At 38.2% G+C, this 24,736-nt stretch overlaps 2 protein-coding genes and 1 pseudogene across 6 annotated transcripts; 1 reads left to right on the top strand and 2 right to left on the bottom strand.

Moving 5' to 3' along the window:
- Positions 1 to 5,129: 5,129 nt before the first annotated feature.
- Positions 5,130 to 11,595, bottom strand: LOC104771734 (disease resistance protein RRS1-like). Of its 2 annotated transcripts, XM_010496310.2 has the most exons (7): positions 11,058 to 11,595; positions 9,861 to 10,968; positions 9,478 to 9,777; positions 8,461 to 9,381; positions 7,417 to 8,279; positions 7,086 to 7,199; positions 5,130 to 6,815 (listed from the first exon to the last, which is right to left on the bottom strand). In XM_010496310.2, exons 1-7 carry the CDS (start codon positions 11,429 to 11,431, stop codon positions 6,161 to 6,163), a joined length of 4,335 nt encoding a protein of 1,444 aa, XP_010494612.2. In that variant the 5' UTR covers positions 11,432 to 11,595; the 3' UTR covers positions 5,130 to 6,160. The 2 variants fall into 2 exon arrangements, with proteins under 2 accessions (XP_010494612.2, XP_087362609.1); XM_087506483.1 differs by lacking the exons at positions 5,130 to 6,815; positions 7,086 to 7,199 and having other exon boundaries at positions 7,413 to 8,279; positions 11,058 to 11,580.
- Positions 11,596 to 13,870: 2,275 nt separating this feature from the next.
- Positions 13,871 to 14,401, bottom strand: LOC147919740 (uncharacterized; annotated as a pseudogene).
- Positions 14,402 to 16,012: 1,611 nt separating this feature from the next.
- LOC104771736 (disease resistance protein RPS4) lies at positions 16,013 to 20,727 on the top strand. Of its 4 annotated transcripts, none has more exons than XR_764919.3 (6): positions 16,104 to 16,678; positions 16,780 to 17,968; positions 18,058 to 18,372; positions 18,469 to 19,353; positions 19,470 to 20,515; positions 20,667 to 20,727. XR_764919.3 is itself a non-coding variant. In XM_010496311.3 (5 exons), exons 1-5 carry the CDS (start codon positions 16,203 to 16,205, stop codon positions 20,211 to 20,213), a joined length of 3,609 nt encoding a protein of 1,202 aa, XP_010494613.1. In that variant the 5' UTR covers positions 16,013 to 16,202; the 3' UTR covers positions 20,214 to 20,727. The 4 variants fall into 4 exon arrangements, 2 of the variants coding, with proteins under 2 accessions (XP_010494613.1, XP_087362610.1); XR_015593948.1 differs by having other exon boundaries at positions 16,108 to 16,678; positions 16,780 to 17,950; XM_010496311.3 differs by having other exon boundaries at positions 16,013 to 16,678; positions 19,470 to 20,727.
- Positions 20,728 to 24,736: the final 4,009 nt, after the last annotated feature.

Here is a 24,736-nt window from a genome sequence, read left to right as displayed (position 1 = left end):
GCATTGCGTGTAACTCCGTAACGTGATGCTTACGAAGGTTCAGAGCGGGTCATTCCCGGCCGGACGCTACATGACAATGTAGTATGAAGGAATGTATATCCTCTGTAGACTTTGTGTCTAGGGGTGGGGGCATTGCCTTGAGGAATGTATATCCTCTGTAGACTTTGTGTCTAGGGGTGGGGGCATTGCCTCGGGGAGATCATGTATTCGATAGGGGCCCAACTTAGGAGATTAGAATGGCATATTTAATTATATTGTTTGTGTATACTCGTTGTAGTATACTTTGCTTGTTGTTTGCATTGCTTGCTGCGTGTTGATTGTTATTTTGGGGTTGGGGAATACTAACATTAGAGATCCCGGGCTTACTGAGTAATATTAGATTACTCAGGGTTCTACCCAATTTGTTTTACAGGTAACCTTAGTGGGGAGACCTTAGGGGTTCAAAGGACGTTAGGCCAACCGGTGTAGATTTCCTTGCCTTTGTAAGATATTGTTTTTGTAAATATTATGTAGTACTCGATTTAACATTATCAATAAAGCGATGTTTTTTTAAAACCCCGTGTCTCCCAATGATATTTATTAGTCTAGTCCGGACTAATCACAACTCGTGCATCACGGTATGGGTTGCAAAGCCTTGGGCCATGACACACGAGGAATGGGCATCTGCGGTTGGACGGCTTGGGCGATCGAATATGTTCCGGGAACCTCGGTTGGCCGGCTGCGGGCGTCCTACACGTGATGGTCTCGGTCTGTTCTTGGCCTAGAACGGGTCAGGGGTGTTACAGTAACTATGACTCTCTTAAGGTAGCCAAATGCCTCATCATCTAATAAAAGACGCGCATGAATGGATTAACGAGATTCCCACTGTCCATGTCTACTATCTAGCGAAACCACAGCCAAGGGAACGGGCTTGGCAGAATCAGCGGGGAAAGAAGACCCTGTTGAGCTTGACTCTAGTCCGACTTTGTGAAATGACTTGAGAGGTGTAGGATAAGTGGGAGCTCCGGCGCAAGTGAAATACCACTACTTTTAACGTTATTTTGCTTACTCCGTGAATCGGAGGCGGGGTACAACCCCTGTTTTTGGTCCCAAGGTTCGCTTCGGCAGGTCGATCCGGGCGGAGGACATTGTCACGTGGGGAGTTTGGCTGGCGCAGCACATCTGTTAAAAGATAACGCAGGAGTCCTAAGATGAGCTCAACGAGAACAGAAATCTCGTGTGGAACAAAAGGGTAAAAGCTCGTTTGATTCTGATTTTCAGTACGAATATGAACCGTGAAAGCGTGGCCTATCGATCCTTTGCGAAGTCATGGAAAGCTTAAGCAGCCAAAAAAATTAATTTGGCATAGTTTGGATCTGTGTTGAAGAGTAGTTTGAATGGAGATTGGAGGGATAAGGTTGGAGTATGCATACGGTTTATAAGGTAGATGGCTGTAGCAAAAGCATAGGTCCAGTATGTGGTAGGGATGTTTGCTTTAGTAAGAAGGGTAAGACCTGTCTCAACAATATGGCGATGTCTTTGTTCAGCAAGGCCATTGTGCTCTAGTGTTTGAGGAGGGGAAGTGAGATGAGTGATGCTGTTAGATGAGAGAAAATCACGAAGAGCAAGAAATTCTCCATCATTATCAGAAAATAAGGTTCCCACTTTGGTCTGAAATTTATTTTTGACAAGAGCTCAGAAACGGATGAAGGTGTCTCTGACCTGAGACTTAAGTTTAAGAGGAAAAAGCCAGGTATATTTTGAGTAGTGATCAATGATAAGAAGGTAATACTTATAATTGTCGACAGAGAGAACAGGAGATGTCCAAACATCAATGAATAAATATTCAAGAGGTCTAGTGGAGATAATAGAGGATTGAGAAAATGAGAGTTTATGAGTTTTATTAAGCAAAAAGTCACTGCAAGGAAGAGTTTGCGACATAGAATTGGAATGCAGCAAAGAAAAACGAGAGAGAATATTTTTAAGAATAGGATGGGAAGGGTGGCCTAGTCTAGCATGCCAATCTGCTGTGGTGGTTTTGACATCAATGGTTGCGGTGAAAAAGATAGAAGCAATCGGCAAGGAGATAGGCCACTCATAAAGCTCATTCTTGGTGCTGTCGCGGAGTAACGGGACCCCGTTCTGAGATCCATCACCTGAAAACATGAAGGATAGAACGGTGGTTAGCATTGCAAAGTTTGTAAACAGAGATAAGATTCTTTTGCATCAAAGGAACATAGAGAACATTGTTGAGATGCAAAGGATGTGTAATAGATGGTAAAAGTGTAGAACCAGTGTGGGTGATTGGTAACCCAGAGTCGTTACCAATTACAACAGCTTCACCTCCATTGTAGGGTTGGTGCAACGACAAGTTTGCAAGATCAGAGGCAATGTGATGAGTAGCACCAGAGTCGAGCAACCAAGGGTCTGAAGAAGACGCAGCAGCAACGTTTGCCCGAGGCTGGGAGGAAGAATATTGAGCAAGCTGCAAACAACGACGTGCGCTGTGACCAAAAATGCCGCAAATCTGAAATTTGCCTTGATAGCCACGAGAGGAGTGATCGGAGCGTTGTTGATAGTGGTGGTGTTGGTGATTGTTGCCACGGTAATTGGTACGAGATTGACCACGAGAGTAAGTGTTTTGGTTATTGTTGCTGTTGTAGTTGTTGCTGCCAGAGGGACGGTAGCTAGCAGTGTTTGCAGAGATCGGAGTGATGGATGAGGGAGACACCATGGTGAGAAGCTTGATTTCATAATTTAACAGCTTCTCATGAACCTCAGTTATCGAAGGAGTAACATCACGAGCTTGGATTTGATCAACCGCTTGCTTGTAGTCTTTAGAGAGACCATCAACAATGAATTCAATCTGGTCATCGTGATCCATAGGCTTACCAAGGAGGGCGAGCTGTTCAAAACGGGTTACAAACCCTTGAACATACTCATCAATGGACTTACTACCCTTTTTCCATTGCGTGATTTGTTGACGGGTCTGTTGGACATGGCCACGACTAGGATTGGCGTAAGTCGACGAGAGTTTCTCCCAGATCTGCACCGAGACTGAGATGGCACCCAACAAAGCACTGTAGATCAACTGATCTTGCCGCTGCCAGTGCGTGTAGTCAGGGTTGGTGGTGACAGCACCATCGGTAGTGATAGTCAACGGAGGTGCAGCAGTTGAGCCATCAAGGTAAGCTGCAAGGGCTTACCCATTGAGCAGAGCATGAACTTGACGACTCCACATAAGGAATTTGTCAGCCGTGAGCTTAGTGATGTTTGCCATATTGACGCCGAGGAGGGTGGTGTTGTCAGGAACAGCAATAGTTTCAGAGGCCATTGAAGAAGGAAGGATCGAAAAGGAGAGAAAAAATAAGAAAGAGCGGCTAGGTTTTCTTAAGATATCTCTTTAGGGCTCTGATACCATATAAACTTGTAGAAACTGATGATTTGTTATTGAGTATAATGATACAATTTTTTTTTTTTTTTTGCCAGCTAATGGTACAATTTATACACAGAGTAATACACAAGAAAGGGAAGAAGATATATGTGCAGTAATTGTTAATAAAGCAGAGGAGAGATTTGAATCAATCAAATCTCCCATTACAGATATGGACATTCCTAATAGTTGATGTGTCATAATGACATTGTCATAAATCATAATGACATTGTCATTGTTTAACAGTTTGTTTCTCATGTCTCAAAAGTTAAAACTAAAACAGAGTGATACAAAGCAATTTGGATGAACTTATAATTGCAATCAGGTTCGCCATTTCATAAATTAATATTTGTATTCATAAACAGCATCAGCAGCAGAAGACATAAAATTTTGACGTCTCTTGGAGTGCATCATGATTAGGAAATCCTAATGTGAAACATGTATCTGAGTATCAATGAATAATGATGATATAAATTTGGCCGAGAAAGTTGCGAGTCATTTTAAAATTGGCATTGACGAAAATGTTGTTCTCTTTCTTCAACTCTCAATCTCTTCTTCCAAAACCATTTCCCCCAAATCCCCACTCTCTCTCATTGACATGCGAGCTGACTGATGGAGATTTTAAAGGGATTGAGGATTCGAGGACTGCGCTTGTAGTCTTCTCGAGCAGGTACACTGAGTCGAGACGGTCTGTAGATGAGCTTTTGAAAATTAGAGAAGGAATAGATGAAGGTAGAATCATGGTGATTCCGATCTTTTACAAGCACTTGAAGGAGAAGGTGGTTTTGGTCTTAACTTCTTGAATCATACAAGATTTGGAAAGAAGCATTGGATTCAGTTTGTATGATAGGGTTTCAGTTGCATAGGAACAGATAACGATTCTACCTCTACATCAATTTTTGTAATTGTAAAACAAAAATGGAACATTGTAGTTTGTAGGAATTTATTAGGAGGTAAGATAGAAACTAGAGCTAACGGATTCGTGTAGTCTCAGTTACATATGCTTCAAATTAGTAGGTATGGCTTACAAAGGTCAAACGGTCTCTTACTGTTTTCCCTTACTCTTTTTTTGGTAGTGATGAGTCCAAGTTTATCACTCACATAGTCACATATAGTCAAGGATGGCAAGAGAATGTTGTCTCAGATGTCAATGGTGGAGAAAGTTAGAAGGTCACGATTGTGCGAGGAGCAGATGACTTTGTGAACTCCTCCAAATGATGATGATAAGCCCTGGATTGCAAAGTTTGAATAAAATCCAACGGACGTAGTTGAGACTGAAGAGTGACCAAGGTGAAGCAGAATTATGCGGGAGCTCAATAATAAGTGACGACAGTTTCCTTGGTGATAGATAATAGTGTTGAGAACAAGAGAGTCGTCACAGTAGGCCCTGTTCGTTTTCATCTTGCTGGTTTGTTGTTCGTTTTCCTGTCTCTGATTCCTGTTGCTAAATCAGCGACTGTCGCTAAAAGCTGTCGCTATATTGTTTGTTTTCCTTGTCGCTGAATACTGTCGCTAAATCAGCGACTGTCATTAAAATGTCGTTAAAATCTGTTGTTACATCGTTCGTTTGACTGTGGCTAGAGACTATGATTTTTTTAACTTTTTTTAAATTTTTACCTTTTAAATGTATAATAATTATGTGTATTGATAAAAATTGTAAATTGTGTAGATTTAAATTAATTAATATGGAGATGAGAAAGAGAGATGAATCGGGATAGAGAAGAATGAGATTTAGGGTTTTTTTTGTTATTTTTCAAAAAGCTGTCGCTGATTTCTGTCGCCAGTGGCATGAAAACGAACAGGCCCTAAGTGAAGAAAAGAAGAAAGGAGAAATTAACAAAAGCTCTACTATAGTGATCTAAAACCCCCCTCAGCCCATAAAGAGTTTATCAACTTCCGGGGAACAGACCTGCGAGACAGCTTTGTTGGTGAACTTTTGGAAGCCTTGAAAAGGGTTGGATTCAATGTTGACATAGACGAGGATGAGTTGCCAGTTAGAGACATTACAGGAGTATCAAGGAGTCGAGGTTGCGATCGTAATCTTCTCAAACATGGTGCTTAGACGAATTCTTCAAGATCAAAGAACGCATGGATGAAGGCAAACTCCTAATCATTCCAATCTTCTACAAGGTGTTAGCGATTGTAGGTTAAAAAACTGGAGGGGAATTTTGGTGTTAGGCTTTGGGATTTGTGGAGGAATAATCGGGAGCACCGTATATTAGTCCTTGAATTCAGCTTATAATCTTCACCTTAAATGTGTCCATTACTCCTGTTTACTCACCTTATAGTTATCCCATACCCATATTGGTGAAAATGGGTCTTCCTCCGGAGCTTCTGTATTAAAGAGAGTCTGATCAAAGATTACTGTTGACCATGGGTCTTCTTCCTCCGGAAGATGAGGAAGATGCTGAAACTCTGGGAACTATTCCAGTGTACGTGTATCTTCAACGTCATTATAAAACTCTATATTGTCCTGACACTCCTCCATATCCTTCTCTTTAAACACGTCGACTGCATCTCCAGGAGGAGTGAAGGAGGAAAGCAAGTGGAGTTCATTTGGTTTGTCTTTGTTTCGGGAGACTCTAGATGAGGCAGAAGTGGTAGTTACGGCTGAGCAGTTAGAGGAGGAAGTGGAACGGGTGAAGCCGGCGAGAGCCTTGTTATCTACTAACACTTCTTTCCTCTGTTAGCATTCAAATGATCTCAGTCCCTGTTTCAAGCTTCTAATCTCCACCTTACACGTGTCCATTATTCCTTTTTACTCTTTCCAAGTATATCATCCCATGTCGGGTAATCCCATGTCGGGCAATCCCATGCCGGGTAATCCCATATTCTTGAAAGGTCTTCCTCCGGCTGATCTAACTTTGGGATTGGGATTGGGATTGGGAACAAACCTGAGGAGTTGTCGTGTTCAATGATATTACTACTGTGAGAGACCAACTTAGTCGGAGTTTTTCTATCAAAGACAGTCTGATCAAAGATTACTGTTGAACATGGGTCGTCCTCCGGCTGATGCTGAAACTCTGGGAACAATTCCAGTGTACGTGTTTCTTCAACGTCATTATAAAACTCCATATTTTCCTGACACTCCTCCATGTCCTTCTCTTTAAACACGTCGGCCGCATCTCCAGGAGGAGTGGAGGAGGAAGGCAAGTGGGGTTTATTTGGTTTGTTTTTGTTTTGGGAGACTCTAGATGAGGCAGAAGTAGTAGTTACGGCTGAGCAGATAGAGGAGGAAGTGGAACGAGTGGAGCCGGCGAGAGCCTTGCGTTGAGTGGGCAGTGGATGGTTATGCTCAGAGATATAAGTAATTGTGCACATGTTTGGATCGCTGTCGCTAGGTTGGACTTGTTTCACAGCTAAACAATTTTGCGTGAACCTGTGACTGCACCTGTAGTAACTCCTGAGGAACAAAAAATTAATCAATCCTTCGAGGAACCATCAAAAACATAACTAACCATAATCTAATTACACAAACATGTGAAGTCACAATCCATTTGATACTCACGCACAATTAAATCGGGAGAGAATAAGTTTGCATCATTAAGAATTTAAAGGCTTATACGTAGGCGGCTTTTTCTCGCTCGATACGATTATCATTTGCAAAGAATATACATATACACGAATATAGAGGTTATATACTTTTTATATATATAGAAAAAAACATGAGTACCTTGGGAAACGAGAACCTAAGATCTCTTTTTGACCGTACTTTCGCCAACTCCATGAATCTCCACCATATGTAGCCGGTACGCAAACCACTTTCTTTGTGTTGGGCTTCCTGCGTCTATCGTTAATGTAATAATATCAATAAACATTGAAACCCATGTAATTTATACGTGAATATATGTTGGAATTTATAGCTAATTTATTGTAATCAATGTTAGCGTGGGACATAATCAGTTTGGTTTGAGATATGATGTGTTTTATATATATAGACTCCGGCCTGCACATACCCTTGAAATTTATAAGTAATAAGAGATTGATATAAAAAGAGAACTTACTTTTTTGGTACGTCAGACAAATTTTCGCTCATGGAACTCTCACAATCAGACAGCAGCATGGATTGTCCATGGAGGATTTCTTTACCCATTTTTAGTAGCAACCAAGGCATCACTATTTCCCCATTGGATGATACACTTATGAGAGACACATCGGCTAAGACCTTGAGCCCAGAGATAACATCCAAGTCGATGCCGGCAATAAGTGGTGCCACCAGATCAACGTCGTCTTCATTGAACAAACACGCTATGTAAAGAAATAGAACTTTATCCATCTCCTGTAAATCATCATAACTGACTCTCAATGCTTCTTCAACTACTCCATAACCAGAAACCTCCATCGGATCCAAGGACAAAACTGGTGATATATTCTTCAGACTTGTATTGCCACTTGTCAAATTTATTACACGGACTCCACATCTTGTCACTGTGAACCTGTCGTTTAGACTCTTTGTCTGCTGATTAATAGGAAAAAACTTAAATACAACTAAGTCAGCCCAGATATCAGGGTCACTTCCTTCACCGGTACTTGGGCGCATGTTGAGATCACAAAAGACAAACGTATGATCCTTTCGAACTTTTGGAACAACTTTCCCTGGTGGCCAACAGTGATAATTTCTTTCTATCCTATAAGAGCGGCCTTCTTTGTTGCTCCATCTGCAAACACAACTTATGCCAAAACCTGCAGGATCACAGTAGTCCTCCGAAAATGCAACTTCTACCAGCATACCAAAGCCCACAAGCGTGTTCCTCCAAGAAGGATTTAGTCGTGTCATTACAGAAGATCCTAGTTGCAGACCAACTGTGGCATTTTGATTTGTATGTGACGGCGCACTGAAGCTGAAAGTCGGAGCTTTGTTGATATCCTGTTGCAATAACGCAAAATAAGTCAGATATGATATGAGGAGGGTGTGATTAGGTGTACGTAACAGGCATAATAGAGAGAGGCGGACAGAGAAGGAGAACGGGATTGAGGGGGTGATGGAGAGAAAGAGAGCTAATGGAGAAGTAAGTAAACAAGAAAGAGGCAGAAGAAGAGAGTATTACCTGTGTATACTCTCTTGGTATGTGTTTTACATTAGTCAGCGCTTTCACCAAAAAATCATTGACCACTTGAGGAGATAGATCAAAAAAATTGCTGAATGTGTAATGCATAGGAAGCTTATCAGAACCATGTGCATTCAAGAGCTCTAGGGTTAAAGGAAGTTGTGGCACTTCTCTTAACGTAGTGCCAGCAAAATCTAACTCTTTCAGGTTCCGAGGAAAACCATGAATAGTCTCGAGCTCTGAGCAACCAGAGACATCAAGAACTTTGAGAAATTCTAAACCAGCCATGTTTGGCAAACTTCGCAAACAAGATCCATGTGCTTTAAAGAGTTCTAGACTTTGAGGAAGTTGTGGCACTTCTCTAATTGCAGTGTCAGCAAGATATAACTCTTTCAGAAACCGAGGGAAACCCTGAATAGAATTGAGCATTGAGCAACCAGAGAGATCAAGAACATTGAGAAGATCTAAATTAGCCATGTTTGGCAAACTCTGCAAACAAGAACAATATTTCAGCTCCAAGCAAATAAGCTTCCCAAGATCTTGACAAGATGATCTAGATTCCAGCAGACTTGTTAAACGCTCAAGTTTCGAGGCCTCTGAAAGACCCGGAATTTCTGTTAGAAAATTCACAAGCTCTCTGTGGTTTGGCTTAACTGTGGAAAGCGGTAATGCTAATATGCCAGTTCCCTCTAGGTTTAGTGTCTCAATATTTGGTGGAATCTCTAGGACATTTTTAATGTCTATGCAACCTGAGAGATTTACAACTCGTAGATGCAGCAAGTGACCTGCGGCTGGGAAACTCTGCAGTCTTGTACAACCTTGGAGATCAATTACCTCAAGATTTTGAGCTTTTACGAGATTATCGATATTAACTAGGTTTTGGGAATGGCAAAGCCTGATCGTCTTCAACATCTCCAAGTTCTGAGAAGACCAAAGGAAAAAAAAAAGCCAAATGAATAACAACAAAATTTGTCAAGTCATGATAGACGTGAAAGACGCATATCAGAGTTTACTTACCTTGGTTCCACCCCAAAGTTTCTCAAGTTGACTGTACGGCATGTTGATTTCGACAAGGTTCCTAGGATCAAAACTTTGAGGCAAAGATCGCAGAGGATAGTTCTCCCAATGGAGGAGTCTTAGCTCATTAGGAAGAGAAAGGAATAAGCCTTTGGGGAAATTAATTACAGGATGGACTTCAGGATTGGAACAGTAGATCTTGAGTAATCTAAGGTTCAACATATTCTTAAAGGCAGAGGGCTGCACATGAAATCTTAAGTTTGATGTGTCCAGAAACATGCCTTCGATCTCTTCAGAGCCCTGGAAGGATATTCCAAGTGGATATATTAGGACGTAAGCTCATAAAGTAGGTTAAAATATGAAACTATCAATATATAACAGACCTGAGCACGTTTGAAGGTTGTCTTAGGTTCTCCATTTCCTTCGTCTTCATTATATTCTAATAAATATTTGATGCTCCAAGGTTCCCACAGTCTTCTGCGCCTCTCGATCTGTATTGTTTCTCCTTTTGTTATTTCTCGGCCAATATCTTGGGTCAGATTATGCAACCGCACTCGGTTTTCTGATATAGTCACCAGACACTTCTCAACAAGAACATCAATTCCAACATGCGGAAAAAAACCACAACCCTCAAACAGTTGTATCACGTAGTTGACATTTTCTCCCTGGAAGAAACAGGCTATGTCCAGAAAAATGTTCTTGTCGTCGTCACTGAGTGTGTCGTAGCTGCTTTTAAACGAATGGACAATCTTAAATGGAGGACGAAGCTTGAGTTTGAGGAATGCAGTCTCCATTTCCGAGAGTTTTTTCTTACCTTTCAGCTCTCTTCCATAAACACTGATAGCTAACGGGTTTCCATCAGCATAATTTATTACTTTCATAGACAGCTCGTGGAGATTCTTCTGCTCTACTATATCCTTTAAAGAAGCGCACATCAAGAAGAGTTGTAGAGCCTCTCTCTCCTTTAAACCCTGAACCTCATATATTTGATTGATCCGGCAAAGGTGAAACACCTGTTTATCTCTAGAGGTTATGATGATCAGGCTTCCGGGTCGTAGCCAGTCAAACCCCTCGAGAAAAGACTCTGCAACCAGAGCATTGCGCACGTCATCGAGAACAACAAGAACTCTCTTATTGTTCAATCTGTCTCTAAGCGAGCTCAGTTCCATAACGGTCCGCTTATCTTTCAAAAGTTGTTCCTCCAGCAAACAATAAAGACCCTTCTCATGAACAGATTTGTCAGAGTCTTGGATAAAACAAGAAGCATCAAAGGTGCCAGACATTTGGTGAAAGACTGCTTTAGCAAGTGTCGTCTTTCCTATGCCAGGCATACCCCAAATACCAACACAGCGGATGCCAAACGGTTGCTTGTTAACCATTTTTTCAATCTCCAGCAGCTTCGGATAGATTCCAATTCGTTCCATAGAAAAAAGCTTCTCGTACACATCTCTCACAATCTCTTCTACAAGTGTGGAGTCACTACATTCCGTCCTGCGCATATTTTGATAGGTTTGACGATTCAAACAGCTAACAATAAAATTGCAGATCACAATCTCGTTTCATCTCATATAAGTAGATACCTGGATTTGTGAATTGGTGATACGCCTCTCAAATCAAGCGCGAGAAGCCATTTGAGCCGTAATTGACTGTCACCGTATAACACTGGAACCACCACCTGGTCCTTGTTCCTTTGGTGGCACTCGAGAACCTTCGCGAACTTGTCAAGCCATACCTCGAAAGAATCACAGTTTCCGGATAAAACCATCACAGAGACCCTAGCTTTCTCTACCTTTTCCTGCGACTCCTTGCAAAGATCATCGCTATCTACATCTATGACTACATTATTTATGCCTTTACGGCGGAGAGCTTCGGAGAGGTGGCTCGCGAAAGATAACCGTACCTCGTCTAAGCAGCTGATGCAGACGAATCCCTCAGCCTTTTCACAATTGGTCATGATTTCGCGCTTTGACACTTGGAACAAACCTTAGATTTTGCTGGAATTTTGTTTGTGACGACAATGCTTTTTTGATTTGACATTGGTTGAACCACTCTCTCTCAAATCTCAGTGGTTTTTCATGGACTTTACTTTACCAAATGAATTTTTTTGGCTCAAAATATATAATTATTAATATTTAAAATAATATTTTAGTTGTTGTTTGGAAAAGATTCGTGTTGTCTGAAAAAGAAAAAGAAAAATAAGCTTTTTGAGTCGTCGTTTTTATGGACTTTACTTTACCAAATGAAACTTTCGGCTAAAATATATAATTATTACTATATTTAAAATAATATTTTAGTCGTTGTTTTTACTTTTTACTCATGGAAGTCGTGTTGTCTGAAAAAAATAAAAAAGAAAACAAAAGAAGCTTTCTGAGTCCGTCTGTCTTTTAGGCATTTCTAATAGTTCTCTATTTTTGCCTTTATTATAGAGTTTCTCAATAACTCTATTATAGAGGTGGGTTTTACACTAATAGTCCTCTATTTTCATCTCTAAAATAGAGATTGCTATTTTTTCCTCTATTTATAGAGGAATCCTATTTTTTTACAAAGATTCCTCTATAAATAGAAGAAAAAATAGCAATCTCTATTTTATAGAGGACCATTGGAGTAAAACTTACCTCTATTATAGAGTTTCCCTATTATAGAGGAAAAAATAGAGAAAACCATTGGAGATGGTTTTAGTGATGTTGTGCATTTTTAAAAGTTGGAAGGTACAATTGCAGCAAAAAAGACTTTAATTATTATTTTTTTGGGTAGAAAACCCAAATTTTTTTACTGAATTTTCACTTAAATGTTAATAAAAGTAACTTTTTCTTAGCTGTCAGTTTATTTTGAGAAATACCCTATAATAACACTAATCTAAGTTTCTCTTCCAAAATTAGCACACATTTTCTAATTTTCTAAAACTACCCTTTATGAATATTATTTTAAATAGCACACATTCTATTTTTATATCAAATATCAAAATATCTTCTATCTACGATTTATTTTGTTATCGATTTTTGACGAAACGATGACGGTGGTTGTCGTTGGTGAAGGTGAGCATCCGATCTGAGTTATATGTCTTCATTCAGCATCGTCAATTTCAGAATTTCTCCGGCAATTTCAAACTTCCACCGACATCATCTTCCTCCGGCGTCATCAATCTTTGACATTGTCTTTATTTGTCTTCCTCTGACATCGTTGCTTTGCGAATTGATGATCAATTCCTTTAATTTTTTCTAACCCAATATCTTCTCCAGAGAAAGTTCAGTCTCTATCTTCACCTTATATCTCTCTCTGATGTGCCTGTATTTTATTAGTTTTAACCATAGCTTTATATTTGTTTTAAGTCTTTTATTGAGTCAAAGTGTGCTTTTAGAGTCTTTTTAGTATTTTGTGAGTCTGTACAGGTTCTAGATTACTTTGGAAGGAAATTGAGTGTTTTGGGGAGGAAAACACGCATCTGGAGCCAATTTGATGAAGACTGATCGCCTTTTTATGGCTGTCATTTTCTGGGCTATTTGGATGTACTCAAATCCTTTCATGTAGGAGATAGATGGAAAGCAGCTCTCTAGCAACAGTACGGAGGGAACAACTGACCTCAAACTGACCCAAAACTGCAGGATGATGAAATAGGACAGAGCATACTACTAGTCCTGAGATTATTATCCGTTATCCGCGGATATCCGTATTCGTATCCGAATCCGCTCCAAAAAAAACGGATATCCGGACAAACGGGTACGGATACGGATAGTGAAATAGCAGATAAAACGGATACAGATACAAATACGGATAGTGCTAAATTTTAAAACGGATAACGAATATTTGTTTCTTCCCGGATATCATGTATTATATTCGGATACGGATACGGATAATACTAAATTTTAAAATGGATATTCGATTTTTCACGGATATCCGGTACTTATATACGGATATCCGGTATTTTTTGTCCAAAATACATGGTATTTTATACAAATACGCTGTATTTCAGTCTAAAATATGTATTTTTTTAAAAAAAAATATATTTTTACGGATATCCGTGGATAATCGAATATTTAACGGATATCAGGATAACGGATATCCGAAATTTTCGGATACGAATACGGATAACAAATTACGAATAAAACGGATACGGATACGGATACGGATATCCCAAAAAAACTGGATATCTGCTCCGTTTACAGGCCTACATACTACCATATGTGATATGCGCATGGTTCAAACAATAAAATAAACAAACAAAATGATTCACGAAAGATTGAATTATATTGAGGAAGAATCTTTTAAATTTATGATGGCTTTCATAAAAAAATCAGTTGTTGCAACATCTCAGATTTTACATTCATCACAAACTCCAGCTTCTGAATCCAACAGATAATTCTGTTTTATTTGCTTAATTAATAATCTCTTCTAGTTATAAAGAAGAATCAAAGGAAGAGTAGAGAGACTGAAGAAGTTGAGCTTGAGAAGTCTTAATCAAATTAATCCTTCTACCTCCATCTCCTTACGAAGCCTCATTATCTCCTTAGCAAACTCCATCTTCTTCTTCTCAATTATCACAACTCTCTCAGCAAACGCTCTAATCTCTTCTTCCACGGCTCTCGCTCCTTTCCTTCGCCTCTTGCTCTAATCTCTTCTTCCACGGTCTTCTCAATATGTAATTAATACTCCTTGATTTTCTCTGTATCTAATCATCTTCTTCATCTTCGTCGCCTTGGTGGTCGTGTGAGAGGACAAGGTGAGTTAGGAGAAGCATTCAAATCCAAATCTTCCATTTGATTATAGAACGGCCAAATCGAGATAGTTCCCATACTCTGTTTCACTTCTTCATCTTTGTATGAATCTTTTCCATCTTGTGCCTACACTCAGTAGCTGACCGATCAACGTTGGAACAAGCTGAGACGGCAACGACGACGATGATTAGGGGGGAGAGTCTTGTCGTCATGAGTCCAATTACAGATTGGATTTTTCTTACGATGGCGGAGGTTGTAGCTGTTAAATCAGTGGAGTAAGGTGAACCGAAAAAGCAAGTCGATCTCAGATCTTCGCTGAAATAATCTATAATAGTGAGTTTGATTTTTAAAACAATGAATTTTGGTATTTAAAGTAAATATTTAATATATATTCAAATGCTACATTTGGAAAATCAAAGTGTGTGTGCTAGATTTGGAAGAAAAACATAAAAGGGTGTTATCCAAGGATATTTCTCAATATTTTAATTATACACTTTTAATTCATCGTGGCACCAAAAGTGTTGTTGAGTTGCTTGACAAGAACTTAGGTGAGCAAGGTGATCCTTAGCCAACGAAAGTTGAAGTTAAGGCACCTTGTGAACTAATCAAACTTGAACTTGTTATTGCTTGCTTGGTTTGCTAGATCCAAACGATGGTTTAGGGCTTAGTAAATTCATTGCATAGATAGTTAACGCTGCGGGAGTAAGTTAGCTTTACAACCGTGATTTGAGTTCTAGAACGATGTCTGATGCATCCCCAACTAGTCACTTTAGTCCGAGATATTATTCCCTCTTGATTCCCTACGCCTAATGTTTCCTTTTTGATTAAAAACAACTTATTTACTTTCTGTTTTTGATAGTTACTTGAAACACAAACTTCCTCTTTTGTCTTAGCTATATTTGATCTTCATAATTTCATAGTGCAATTGTTTGGCCTCTGTGTATTCGTTCCTAAAGTGTTACGACAATACCACTAGATTGTGATTGAGTGCACATTAGGTTTTAATTGACCTTTGATAACTCTCTATTCTTTTCTACTATTGAAACTACCAAACCAATTTTGAGGTTTTACAAAGTTTCCTCTGCTTTTGCCTGGAATGGAAAAAAAACTGTTTATTTTTGCTGCGAAGTGAATATTCTTATTCGAAAAATATTTAAGTTCACTCATAGGGATGAACCTATATGTTCACATCTTCTTTTTCAACCAACCAGAATCGTCTATACATTATTTCATTTAAAAAATAAATCAAAAAGCAAAACAAATTAAAGAGATAAATTTTATATAAAAACTTAAATATGTGCTATTTTTGAGAATCTCCCTTTTTTATTTATTAATATTTCATATATTAATTAATTATTTTCAACGTCATTTGGACTAATGATTTATTTTTATGTTGTTATGACTTAAAAAAAGTAAATCAGTATTGAGAAATATCCTAAAATTATTGAACTGAAAATTGTCTTAAAAAAATACAATCATTAGGTTTTTTTTAATAAAAATACCACTACAAACTTTTTATTTCAAATACTACAAATATTAAATATGATTGTAATTTATAAATTTGGGTATTTGTTTAGTATTTTGGTTCAAATATGGTATTTTTTTAGAGCAATTTTCAAAAAAATCAATTTTTATTTAAGAAAAGTACACATTAGGTTTCCTTTTTAACTTGAAGATTTTATTTTATTGTATGCTTTATAAAAAGAAAACTATAACAATAGGGAAACAGTATATAATTTGGTATAGTACGTTTTTTTTTTTTTTTTTTTTTTGGTTAATTTGTTTACGGTTTATGTGTAAACACTCTCTACTTTCGTTTGTGCATTCCAAATTTCCAATGTGAACAAGCTGACTGAAAAAAGAAAGACTTGTCAATTTACGAATTATTTATTGACTGCAAAAAGAAATAAAAATAATCGTCAATACATTAATTTTAGCTACTTGCTACTGTAACGCACACCAGTGTGAAAAAAAAAAGGGGTCAAGCAAGCACACCGGGAAAAGCTTTTCGCGATGGAGACATCCTCAATTTCTACGGTCGACGACCAGCCGCCACCGCAACATCAAGTGTTCATCAGTTTCCGTGGAGCGGATATGCGCCTGAAATTCGTCAGCCATCTCGTCAAGGACTTGAAATGGAACAACATCAACGTCTTCATCGACGAATACGAGAAGAGAGGTCAACCTATAGACATACTATTAAAGAGAATCGAGGAGTCCAAAATCGTCTTGGTTATCTTCTCCAGCAACTACACCAACTCGCTCTGGTGCGTCAGAGAGCTTGAGAAGATCAAGGATTGTACTGATGATGGAACACTCGTTGCGATTCCAATCTTCTACAAGTTGGAGCCATCCACCGTTCGAGATCTCAAAGGCAAGTTCGGTGATAGTTTCCGGAGTTTGGCTAAGGGTGATGAGAGGGAGAAGAAGTGGATGGAAGCTTTTAACTTGATTCCTAACATTATGGGCATCACCATTGACAAGAAAAGGTATGGATTACAGTTGTAGACAGATCTATGAATACTTGTTGAACCTTTGTTTATGGGAGTTAGGGAGGGGTCATAATCTCATTAGCTTTTTGTATTTGCAGTGTTGAGAGTGAGAAAGTCAATGACATTGTGAAGGCGGTGAAGACAGCGCTGACTGAAATTTCATTGGAGGGAAGAGAAGGTCCAGCCGTGGAGGCTTTAGGAAGGAGCATCGTCGGAACTTCTTCCTCAGGATGCGAGAAAAAGCACAAGACTTTTGGGAACGAACAACGGTTAAAAGAGTTGGAAGAGAAGTTGGACATTCATAAATACAAGGGAACTCGTATCATTGGAGTTGTTGGGATGCCTGGAATTGGTAAAACCACACTTCTTAAAGAGCTCTACAAGACGTGGCAGGGCAAGTTTACGAGGCATGCGCTGATTGATCAAATCCGTGTAAAGTTGAAGCATTTGGAGTTGGGTCGGTTGCCTCAAATGCTGTTAGGCGAGTTGTCTAAGTTGAACAATCCTCACATGGAAAATTTCAAAGATCCATATAGTCAACTGCATGAACGCAAAGTTCTTGTTGTACTTGATGATGTTAGTAAAAAGGAACAGATAGATGCTCTTCGTGAGATACTAGACTGGATTAAGGAGGGTAAGGAAGGAAGCAGGGTTGTCATTGCAACAAGCGATATGTCCTTAACAAATGGTTTGGTTGATGATACTTACATGGTTCCAAATTTGAACCACAGAGATAGCTTACAACTATTTCACTATCATGCCTTTAATGATGATCACGCCAATCGTCGGAAGAAAGATTTCATGAAGCTGTCAGAAGGGTTTGTACATTATGCCAGAGGCCATCCACTAGCTCTCAAAGTATTGGGCGGAGAGCTTAATAAGAAAAGTATGGATCATTGGAATTCAAAACTGAAGAGACTTGCACAGAGTCCCAGCCCCAATATTGTAAATGTCTTCCAAGTGAGCTATGATGAATTGACTTCAGAGCAGAAAGATGCATTTCTCGACATAGCCTGTTTCAGATCACAGGACAAGGATTATGTAGAAAGTTTACTTGCTTCATCTGACCTTAGATCTGCTGAAGCAATGAGTGCAGTAAAAACTCTCACGGATAAGTTCCTGATTAATACTTGTGATGGGCGAGTGGAGATGCATGATCTGTTGTATACTTTTTCAAGGGAACTTGATCTTAAGGCATCTACTCAGGATGATAGCAGACAACGGAGGCTGTGGCTCCATCATGACATAATCAAGGGAGGCATAATTAATGTACTGCAGAATAAAATGGTGAGACCAAAAGTTCCTCTAGAGTTTTATTAGTAAAAGCTTACTTTTTTTTTCTCTTCACTAATGTCGTGTTCTTTATTGTTTCTTAGAAACCTGCCAATGTTAGAGGTATTTTCCTAGACTTGTCTGAAGTGAAAGACGCAACGAGCTTAGACCGCGACCACTTCTTAAGTATGGGAAATCTCCGGTATCTCAAGTTCTACAATTCCCATTGTCCTCAGGAATGTAAAACCAACAATAAGATCAACATCCCTGATAAACTTAAGCTACCGTTGAAAGAGGTTCGTTGCCTCCACTGGCTGAAATTCCCATTGGAGGAACTTCCAAATGATTTCAACCCGATTAATCTTGTCGACCTTAAGCTGCCCTACAGTGAGATTGAACAACTTTGGGAGGGTGACAAGGTGTGTGTCTGAATAATCTGTTGATAGCTTTTGTGAATGATTAAATTAACTTGGATAGTATTTTTAACTGAACGATTTTTTCTTTTTTCCCAATAGGATACACCATTCCTTAAGTGGGTCGATCTCAGTCACTCAACGAAGTTGTGCAGCTTGTCAGGATTATCAAAGGCTGAAAAGCTTAAAAGATTGAACCTTGAAGGTTGCACAACACTGAAAACGTTGCCACATGATATGGAACGAATGAAAATGCTTGATTTCCTGAATCTGAAAGGGTGCACAAGTCTTGAATATCTTCCAGAGATGAATTTGATTTCTCTGAAAACACTTACTCTTAGCGGCTGCTCAACTTTTAAGGATTTTCCGTTGATTTCAGAAAATCTAGAAACTCTATATATAGATGGAACAGCAATAAGTCAGCTTCCTGCGAACATGGAGAAGCTCCAGAGACTTGTTGTATTGAATATGAAAGACTGCAAAATGCTGGAGGAAATCCCAGGCCGCGTTTGTGAGCTGAAAGCTCTTCAAGAACTGATACTCTCTGATTGTTCAAATCTCAAGATTTTCCCAGAAATCAACATCAGCTCATTGAAGATTTTACTTTTGGACGGGACAGCCATTGAAGTAATGCCACAACTACCCTCACTGCAGTATTTGTGCTTAAGCAGAAATACTAAGATCAGCTGCCTTCCTGCTGGGATCAGTCAGCTTTCTCAACTTAAATGGCTGGACCTGAAGTATTGTACGAGTCTTACATCAGTTCCAGAGTTTCCACCAAATCTTCAGTGCTTAGATGCACACTGTTGTAGTTCGCTGAAGACAGTTTCAAAGCCTTTGGCCCGTATCATGCCAACGGAGCAGAATCATTCCACATTCATTTTCACCAACTGTGAGAACCTAAAACAAGCTGCAAAGGAGGAAATCACATCGTATGCTCAAAGGAAATGCCAGCTGTTGTCATATGCTCGGAAACGTTACAATGGGGTATCTCTCTATACCTATCTCTTTAGCTTTGTCGCTCTCTGTATCGCTCTCTCAAATTTTTGCATTTCAAAGAAACTCTGGCAGAGTTTTAAGGTTTTCGCGTTTGAACTTTGCAGGGTCTTGTTTCAGAGTCTTTGTTCAGCACTTCCTTTCCTGGATGTGAAGTGCCTTCTTGGTTTTGTCATGAAACAGTTGGATCTGAGTTAGAAGTAAATCTCCTCCCACATTGGCATGACAAGAAGCTTGCCGGCATTGCTCTGTGTGCTGTAGTCTCATCTCTTGACCACCTAGATCAAATCAGCTGCTTGTCAGTGATCTGCACCTTTAAAGTAAAAGATGCAGACAAGTCTTGGGTCCCATTTACTTGTCCAGTAGGAAGTTGGACCAGACATAGAGACGAGAAAGACAAGATTGAGTCAGACCATGTCTTTATTGGCTACACCAGTTGTCCACATACTATAAAGTGTCCTGAAGACGGTAACTCGGAGGAATGCAATCCTACCGAAGCCTCTCTTGAATTTACTGTGACAGGCGGTGCAAGTGAGAACGGAAAGTTCAAGGTGTTGAAGTGTGGTTTGAGTTTGGTGTATGCAAATGATAAAAACAAAATCAGTTCTTATGAAGCAAAGTACGATATGCCTGTTGGGAAGAGCTGTCAAGAAAATTCAGAAGGCGTTGACAGAAGAGTAAATAAAAAGAAAGCAGTGTACAGTATGGCTGTTATGGAGAGCTATCAAGAAAATTCAGAAGGGGTTTGTGGAAGAGTGAAGAGAAAGAAAAGAACGAGAAGGGACAATGGACGGGCAAATAAGAAGCAAAGGTCAGGAAGAGATAATAATCAAACTGTGATGAAAGTGTAACTCCAAGACGGAAATATCAATTCAGTCGTCAAGCACATGGTTGAAAATCTCCAAGGGGAAAATAAATATTTTCTAGATGAAGCACGTCTTACAAAAAAAAACTCCAGTTCGTGATGAAGAAATCCAGCATGAGTAAAGATGTGATTTAACTCTAAATACTGGAAATTTGAGAGAGGGATACAAATTACAATGGTGAAGCAAATTGTTAACTGACCCCTTTTCATCTTCACAGTAAGCAGGAATTCTAATGGGAACGTTGAAGATTAGATTAGAGCATATATATCCTGATGTCAGAGTCTTTGGTAACCTATCAGCTTACATTTTATTTTTCTTTGGATTCGGTGTTCGAGCCACCCTTTCAAGTTATATAGCACGAAGGTTATCTCTTATAAGGGACCTTTATCTTCTGTTTCCTGTTTAAAACTTTCTGGTTGTTGTTTGATTATCTTTCAGGTATATGATTCTTTTCTCTCTAAGACTCTTTTCCGGTTGAATGAAGAAAATCTTTTTCAAAGTCTCACTTGATAATCTGCAATGGTTAACTGTCACTTTTAAGTTCTCAAGCCGTTCGCGCATGATGATTTTGTCAACCCCTCCAATTTTGTTGATTACTGCTGTTGTCGTTTGGTGTAGCTTAACTGTCACTTTTAATTTCTCAAGCCGTCGTGCCAGGTAAGGATGATACCTTTGTGCTTTTATATTATGTTGGAGAGAATTTGGGTTTGGCTTTTGTGTGTAACGGAATGATTCACCCTCGACACTGGAGTGAAAAAGGGCTTGATGAAATTGCTATATGTGATATTGTCTCGTTTCAGCAAAATCCAAAACAGCAACCTCATGGTGAAATGCAAATGTGATTCAACAAATTTTATTAGGACGTCCTCTTCTAACTTCTTGAATCATGACTAACATGATGATTCTGACGTTGCATGGTGAAGACTTCTATCATGATTCTGACACGTTATTATGTGATGCATCTCACGCAGTTCCCTGAGGAATGTGTCAGATATTGTAGCCGGTAGATCTCAGGAAAACAAAAAAAGGAAAATGTGTGGTCTCACTTGACCTACACGATGATGAGCATCACTTGGTTAAGTATTGTGCAAAAGCTAGTTTGCTATCCAGCGTTTAGAGGGACTTGAAGCATCACTCCATCGGTCTGTTTTTCTGATTGTGGTTGCGTTGCTGCCAGAGCTCCCTTTATTACCCACATATGCCTCTCAGTTTTATCAACGACTTCAAACGAGATCATCAAGCAAGAAAGCTCCTACTATCAGACTGCCTGTATGCTATCAATCTTGCTTGTAAGACTTTCCCTCACAAACGTGATTAATTCTTTGAGAGATATTTATTTTTGATTATTTATGCTTTAGAAACACACATTTTCATATCCTATTGCGTTGTTTTTTTGTTTTATTTTTTGATAAACAGAAGGTGATCCAGATATTTTATCATCTGTCATCTGATTAGTCTCTAGGATGAGTGTAGTTGTCGAATAGTTCACTCATCGGATTTTCTAGAGTACGTAAAGTACTATAACACTATTTCGACTAATAAAATAAAAGTAATTTAGATAATTTTGTGTTTGAGCCAGGAGAGAAACCACTATACTACGACCACTTGGAATCTATTGCCTTGTTTTGCATGCTAAAGTATTATCTACTACACATGTATAAAATCTTTGTGTTGTTTTGTAAGTATTACCTACTACACATCTATCAAATCTTTCGACCAAGAATTCTTTTCTTTTAAAATACTATATCTGTTTATCTCCGATATCTAGGCTATATGCATGTTACCTTGCTTAATTGTTTACTTAATTCTTTTTCTAATCATCTTTATTGAGTGACAAAAAAGCATAAGAAAAAACCAGGGACTACTAGACAACGATAGCAGCTCTCTTTTGCCACCGAAGAGATTCTCGGAATTTAGCAATCTCGGAGGCGCCTTTATTGGATAGAAGAGATACACGGAGAACACTCCAATCTCATGCTTCTTATTCGGATATATCTAATATAATAAAGTAGGGTTACACCTCTAACAAACTCTATCTATCTGCGACGTGGCACTTCTGAATTCTCTGTTTTTTTTAATAATGTTTTATCTCATGTTTAAGCCAATTGATATGTAAATCATTAATAGGCCACATAATTTTGTCGACTTCTCGAATAAAAACCGACGGAATCTATGACTTCCGACTTCTCCTCTTCCTCGCATCTCTCTCTTCCCCACCCCTTCCCCCTTATCTGTTCAATTCTGCGAAATTTTGAATCAGCCGAGTCGAAGGGAATCTCGACATCTCCATTCTTTCACAGCTTGACATATGGCAACTATAAAACTGACACCTGTCCAAAAAACTTGTTCACCAAAATTTTAACTAAACTACCAATAAAACACATTTAATCAAATACATATAACTCACACTTTAAACATAAAACTAAAAAAATATATTTTCAATTAATCCACAAATAAGTCATTTAATCTTACACTTTAAAATTAAACTTTCTTATATAATAAAGTATGATACCTCCTAAAACTTTCTTCCACAACTACTGTAAAACTAACACTTGTCCAAAAAACTTATTCACCAAAAATTTAACTAAACTACCAATAAAACATATTAAATTAAATAAATATAACTCACACTTTAAATGTAAAACTAAAAAAATATATTTTCAATTAATCCAAAAATAAAACATTTAATCATACACTTTAAAATTAAAACTTTAATAGAAACCTTAAAAGAAAATTCAATTAAACCATAAGTAAAACACATTTTATCTTATATATTTAACTCAAAATTTAATATAAAACTGAAAAAAAACATTTCCAATTAAACCACAAATAAAACACATTCAATCATTTAAATTTAACTCACCCTTTAATATAAAGCTAAAACGGTTCAATCAAAACAATAAATAAAACACATTTAATCATATACATTTAACTCATACTTTAGTATTACAATTGAAATAAGATATAAAATATTTCCAATTAAACCATAAATAACACACATTTTGTCATATGAAACTGAAAAACTATTTCTAATGCAACCACAAATAAAATACATTCAATCATATAAATTTAACTCACACTTTAATATAAAATTGATAAAATTATTTCCAATTAAACTATAAATTAAACACATTTAATCATATACATTTAACTCACACTTTAATATTAAAACTGAAATAAAATAAATTTGCATTAACTTTATTTCTCCACTCAATTTTATTCAACACACAATAAATTAGAATTAACTCTCATACTTTTTAGTTTCAAAACTATAACTCTCATCACTTCCCATTCCATAAATACTCATTTTTCATTATCTCATTCTCTTTCACTTCATCTTAACTATTATAATTTTTTTGCTATTTTTTGTTGGTTGGTTGGTTGGTTATTGTTGTTTGTGTTAAAAAAAACAAATTAAATATTATTAAGTCGAGATGTTCTCATGTTTTTGGCGAAGTGAGCAAGTACAGGGACAAAGTGAAGTTTGTTACAAGTATGGCAAAAGAAGTGGAATCTGCTTATAAGGCTGCTCAGGTAGGAAACCGCGGGGGTGAACAAGTGGAATGAATGATCTGTTGGAAACCTCCGGGTGATGGATGGGTGAAGCCGAACACTGACGGGGCTTCACATGAGAATCCGGGTCTGGCCACAGCTGGAGGAGTACTGCGAGATAGGATGGGGCAATGGTGCAGAGGTTTTGCTTTGAACATAGGAATTTGTTCTGCGCCTTTAGCGGAGTTATGGGGAGTGTATTACGGTCTCCATATTGCTTGGGAACCACTACAAGAAAATAAGTTTATTGAGACGTTTTTTGAGACAAAAAATTTCCGTCACAAATTTGTGACACTTTAAATACGATATTATGACTAAGTTTATTTGTAACAAATTCATAGTATTTTGTCACTATATTATGACGAAAAAACTCAGTAACAAAAGTTTGTCACAATTAGTGACGAATATGCTACGTCACTCTTATGACTACATTGTGACCAATATGTTGTTGCAAATTAGTTATGAACTTATAAAAGATATGCAAGTCACAGTTTGTGACATAAAAATGAGTAAACTTTAGTCATAAAATAGTATAAATTGTTATGTCATTTATACAAAGCCATTAAGCCAAGTCTCTAACCCTAATTTAACAAGACTTATTTAAGAGATGATTAGGATTTTATTCTTTATAATTTCGTGCCTCCATAACCTAGAGAGAGAGAGAGAGTGAACCATTTGAGAGAAAGAGAACAAGGAGCCACAATTGAGATTAAGGACAGATCTTACATGCTCTAGGAGATGGTGGAAAATAAGGGGTAACCGGACTCTTTTATGGACGAATTTTGGTGAGCAATTTTCCAACCCATAGATGTAAGTTTTCCCCAAAGGATTTTGTAACCCCTTTTGTAAATTAAAAGTTATACATGTTTTCTCAAACCTATTCTGCGCAGATTCGCGAATTAACATCAGTCATCTTGTGAAATTGTTTTCCACTGCTACAAATTGAACCAGAAGCT

Source organism: Camelina sativa, chromosome 20 (genome assembly GCF_030686135.1).
Source record: "Camelina sativa cultivar CO46 ecotype springtype chromosome 20, ASM3068613v1".
NCBI lineage: Eukaryota > Viridiplantae > Streptophyta > Magnoliopsida > Brassicales > Brassicaceae > Camelina > Camelina sativa.
Note: the sequence above shows the minus strand (reverse complement) of the source record. Positions and strands in the feature narration are given on the sequence as shown.

Coding starts and splice junctions, on each gene's coding strand:
- LOC104771734 (XM_010496310.2), bottom strand. CDS start 11,431: ATGACCAATTGTGAAAAGGCTGAGGGATTCGTCTGCATCAGCTGCTTA. Junction 9,778..9,860: donor CAACCTTCAAACGTGCTCAG/GTCTGTTATATA, acceptor ATATCCTTCCAG/GGCTCTGAAGAGATCGAAGG. Junction 8,280..8,460: donor TACCAAGAGAGTATACACAG/GTAATACTCTCT, acceptor TTATTGCAACAG/GATATCAACAAAGCTCCGAC.
- LOC104771736 (XM_010496311.3), top strand. CDS start 16,203: ATGGAGACATCCTCAATTTCTACGGTCGACGACCAGCCGCCACCGCAA. Junction 16,679..16,779: donor ATCACCATTGACAAGAAAAG/GTATGGATTACA, acceptor TTGTATTTGCAG/TGTTGAGAGTGAGAAAGTCA. Junction 17,969..18,057: donor ATGTACTGCAGAATAAAATG/GTGAGACCAAAA, acceptor ATTGTTTCTTAG/AAACCTGCCAATGTTAGAGG.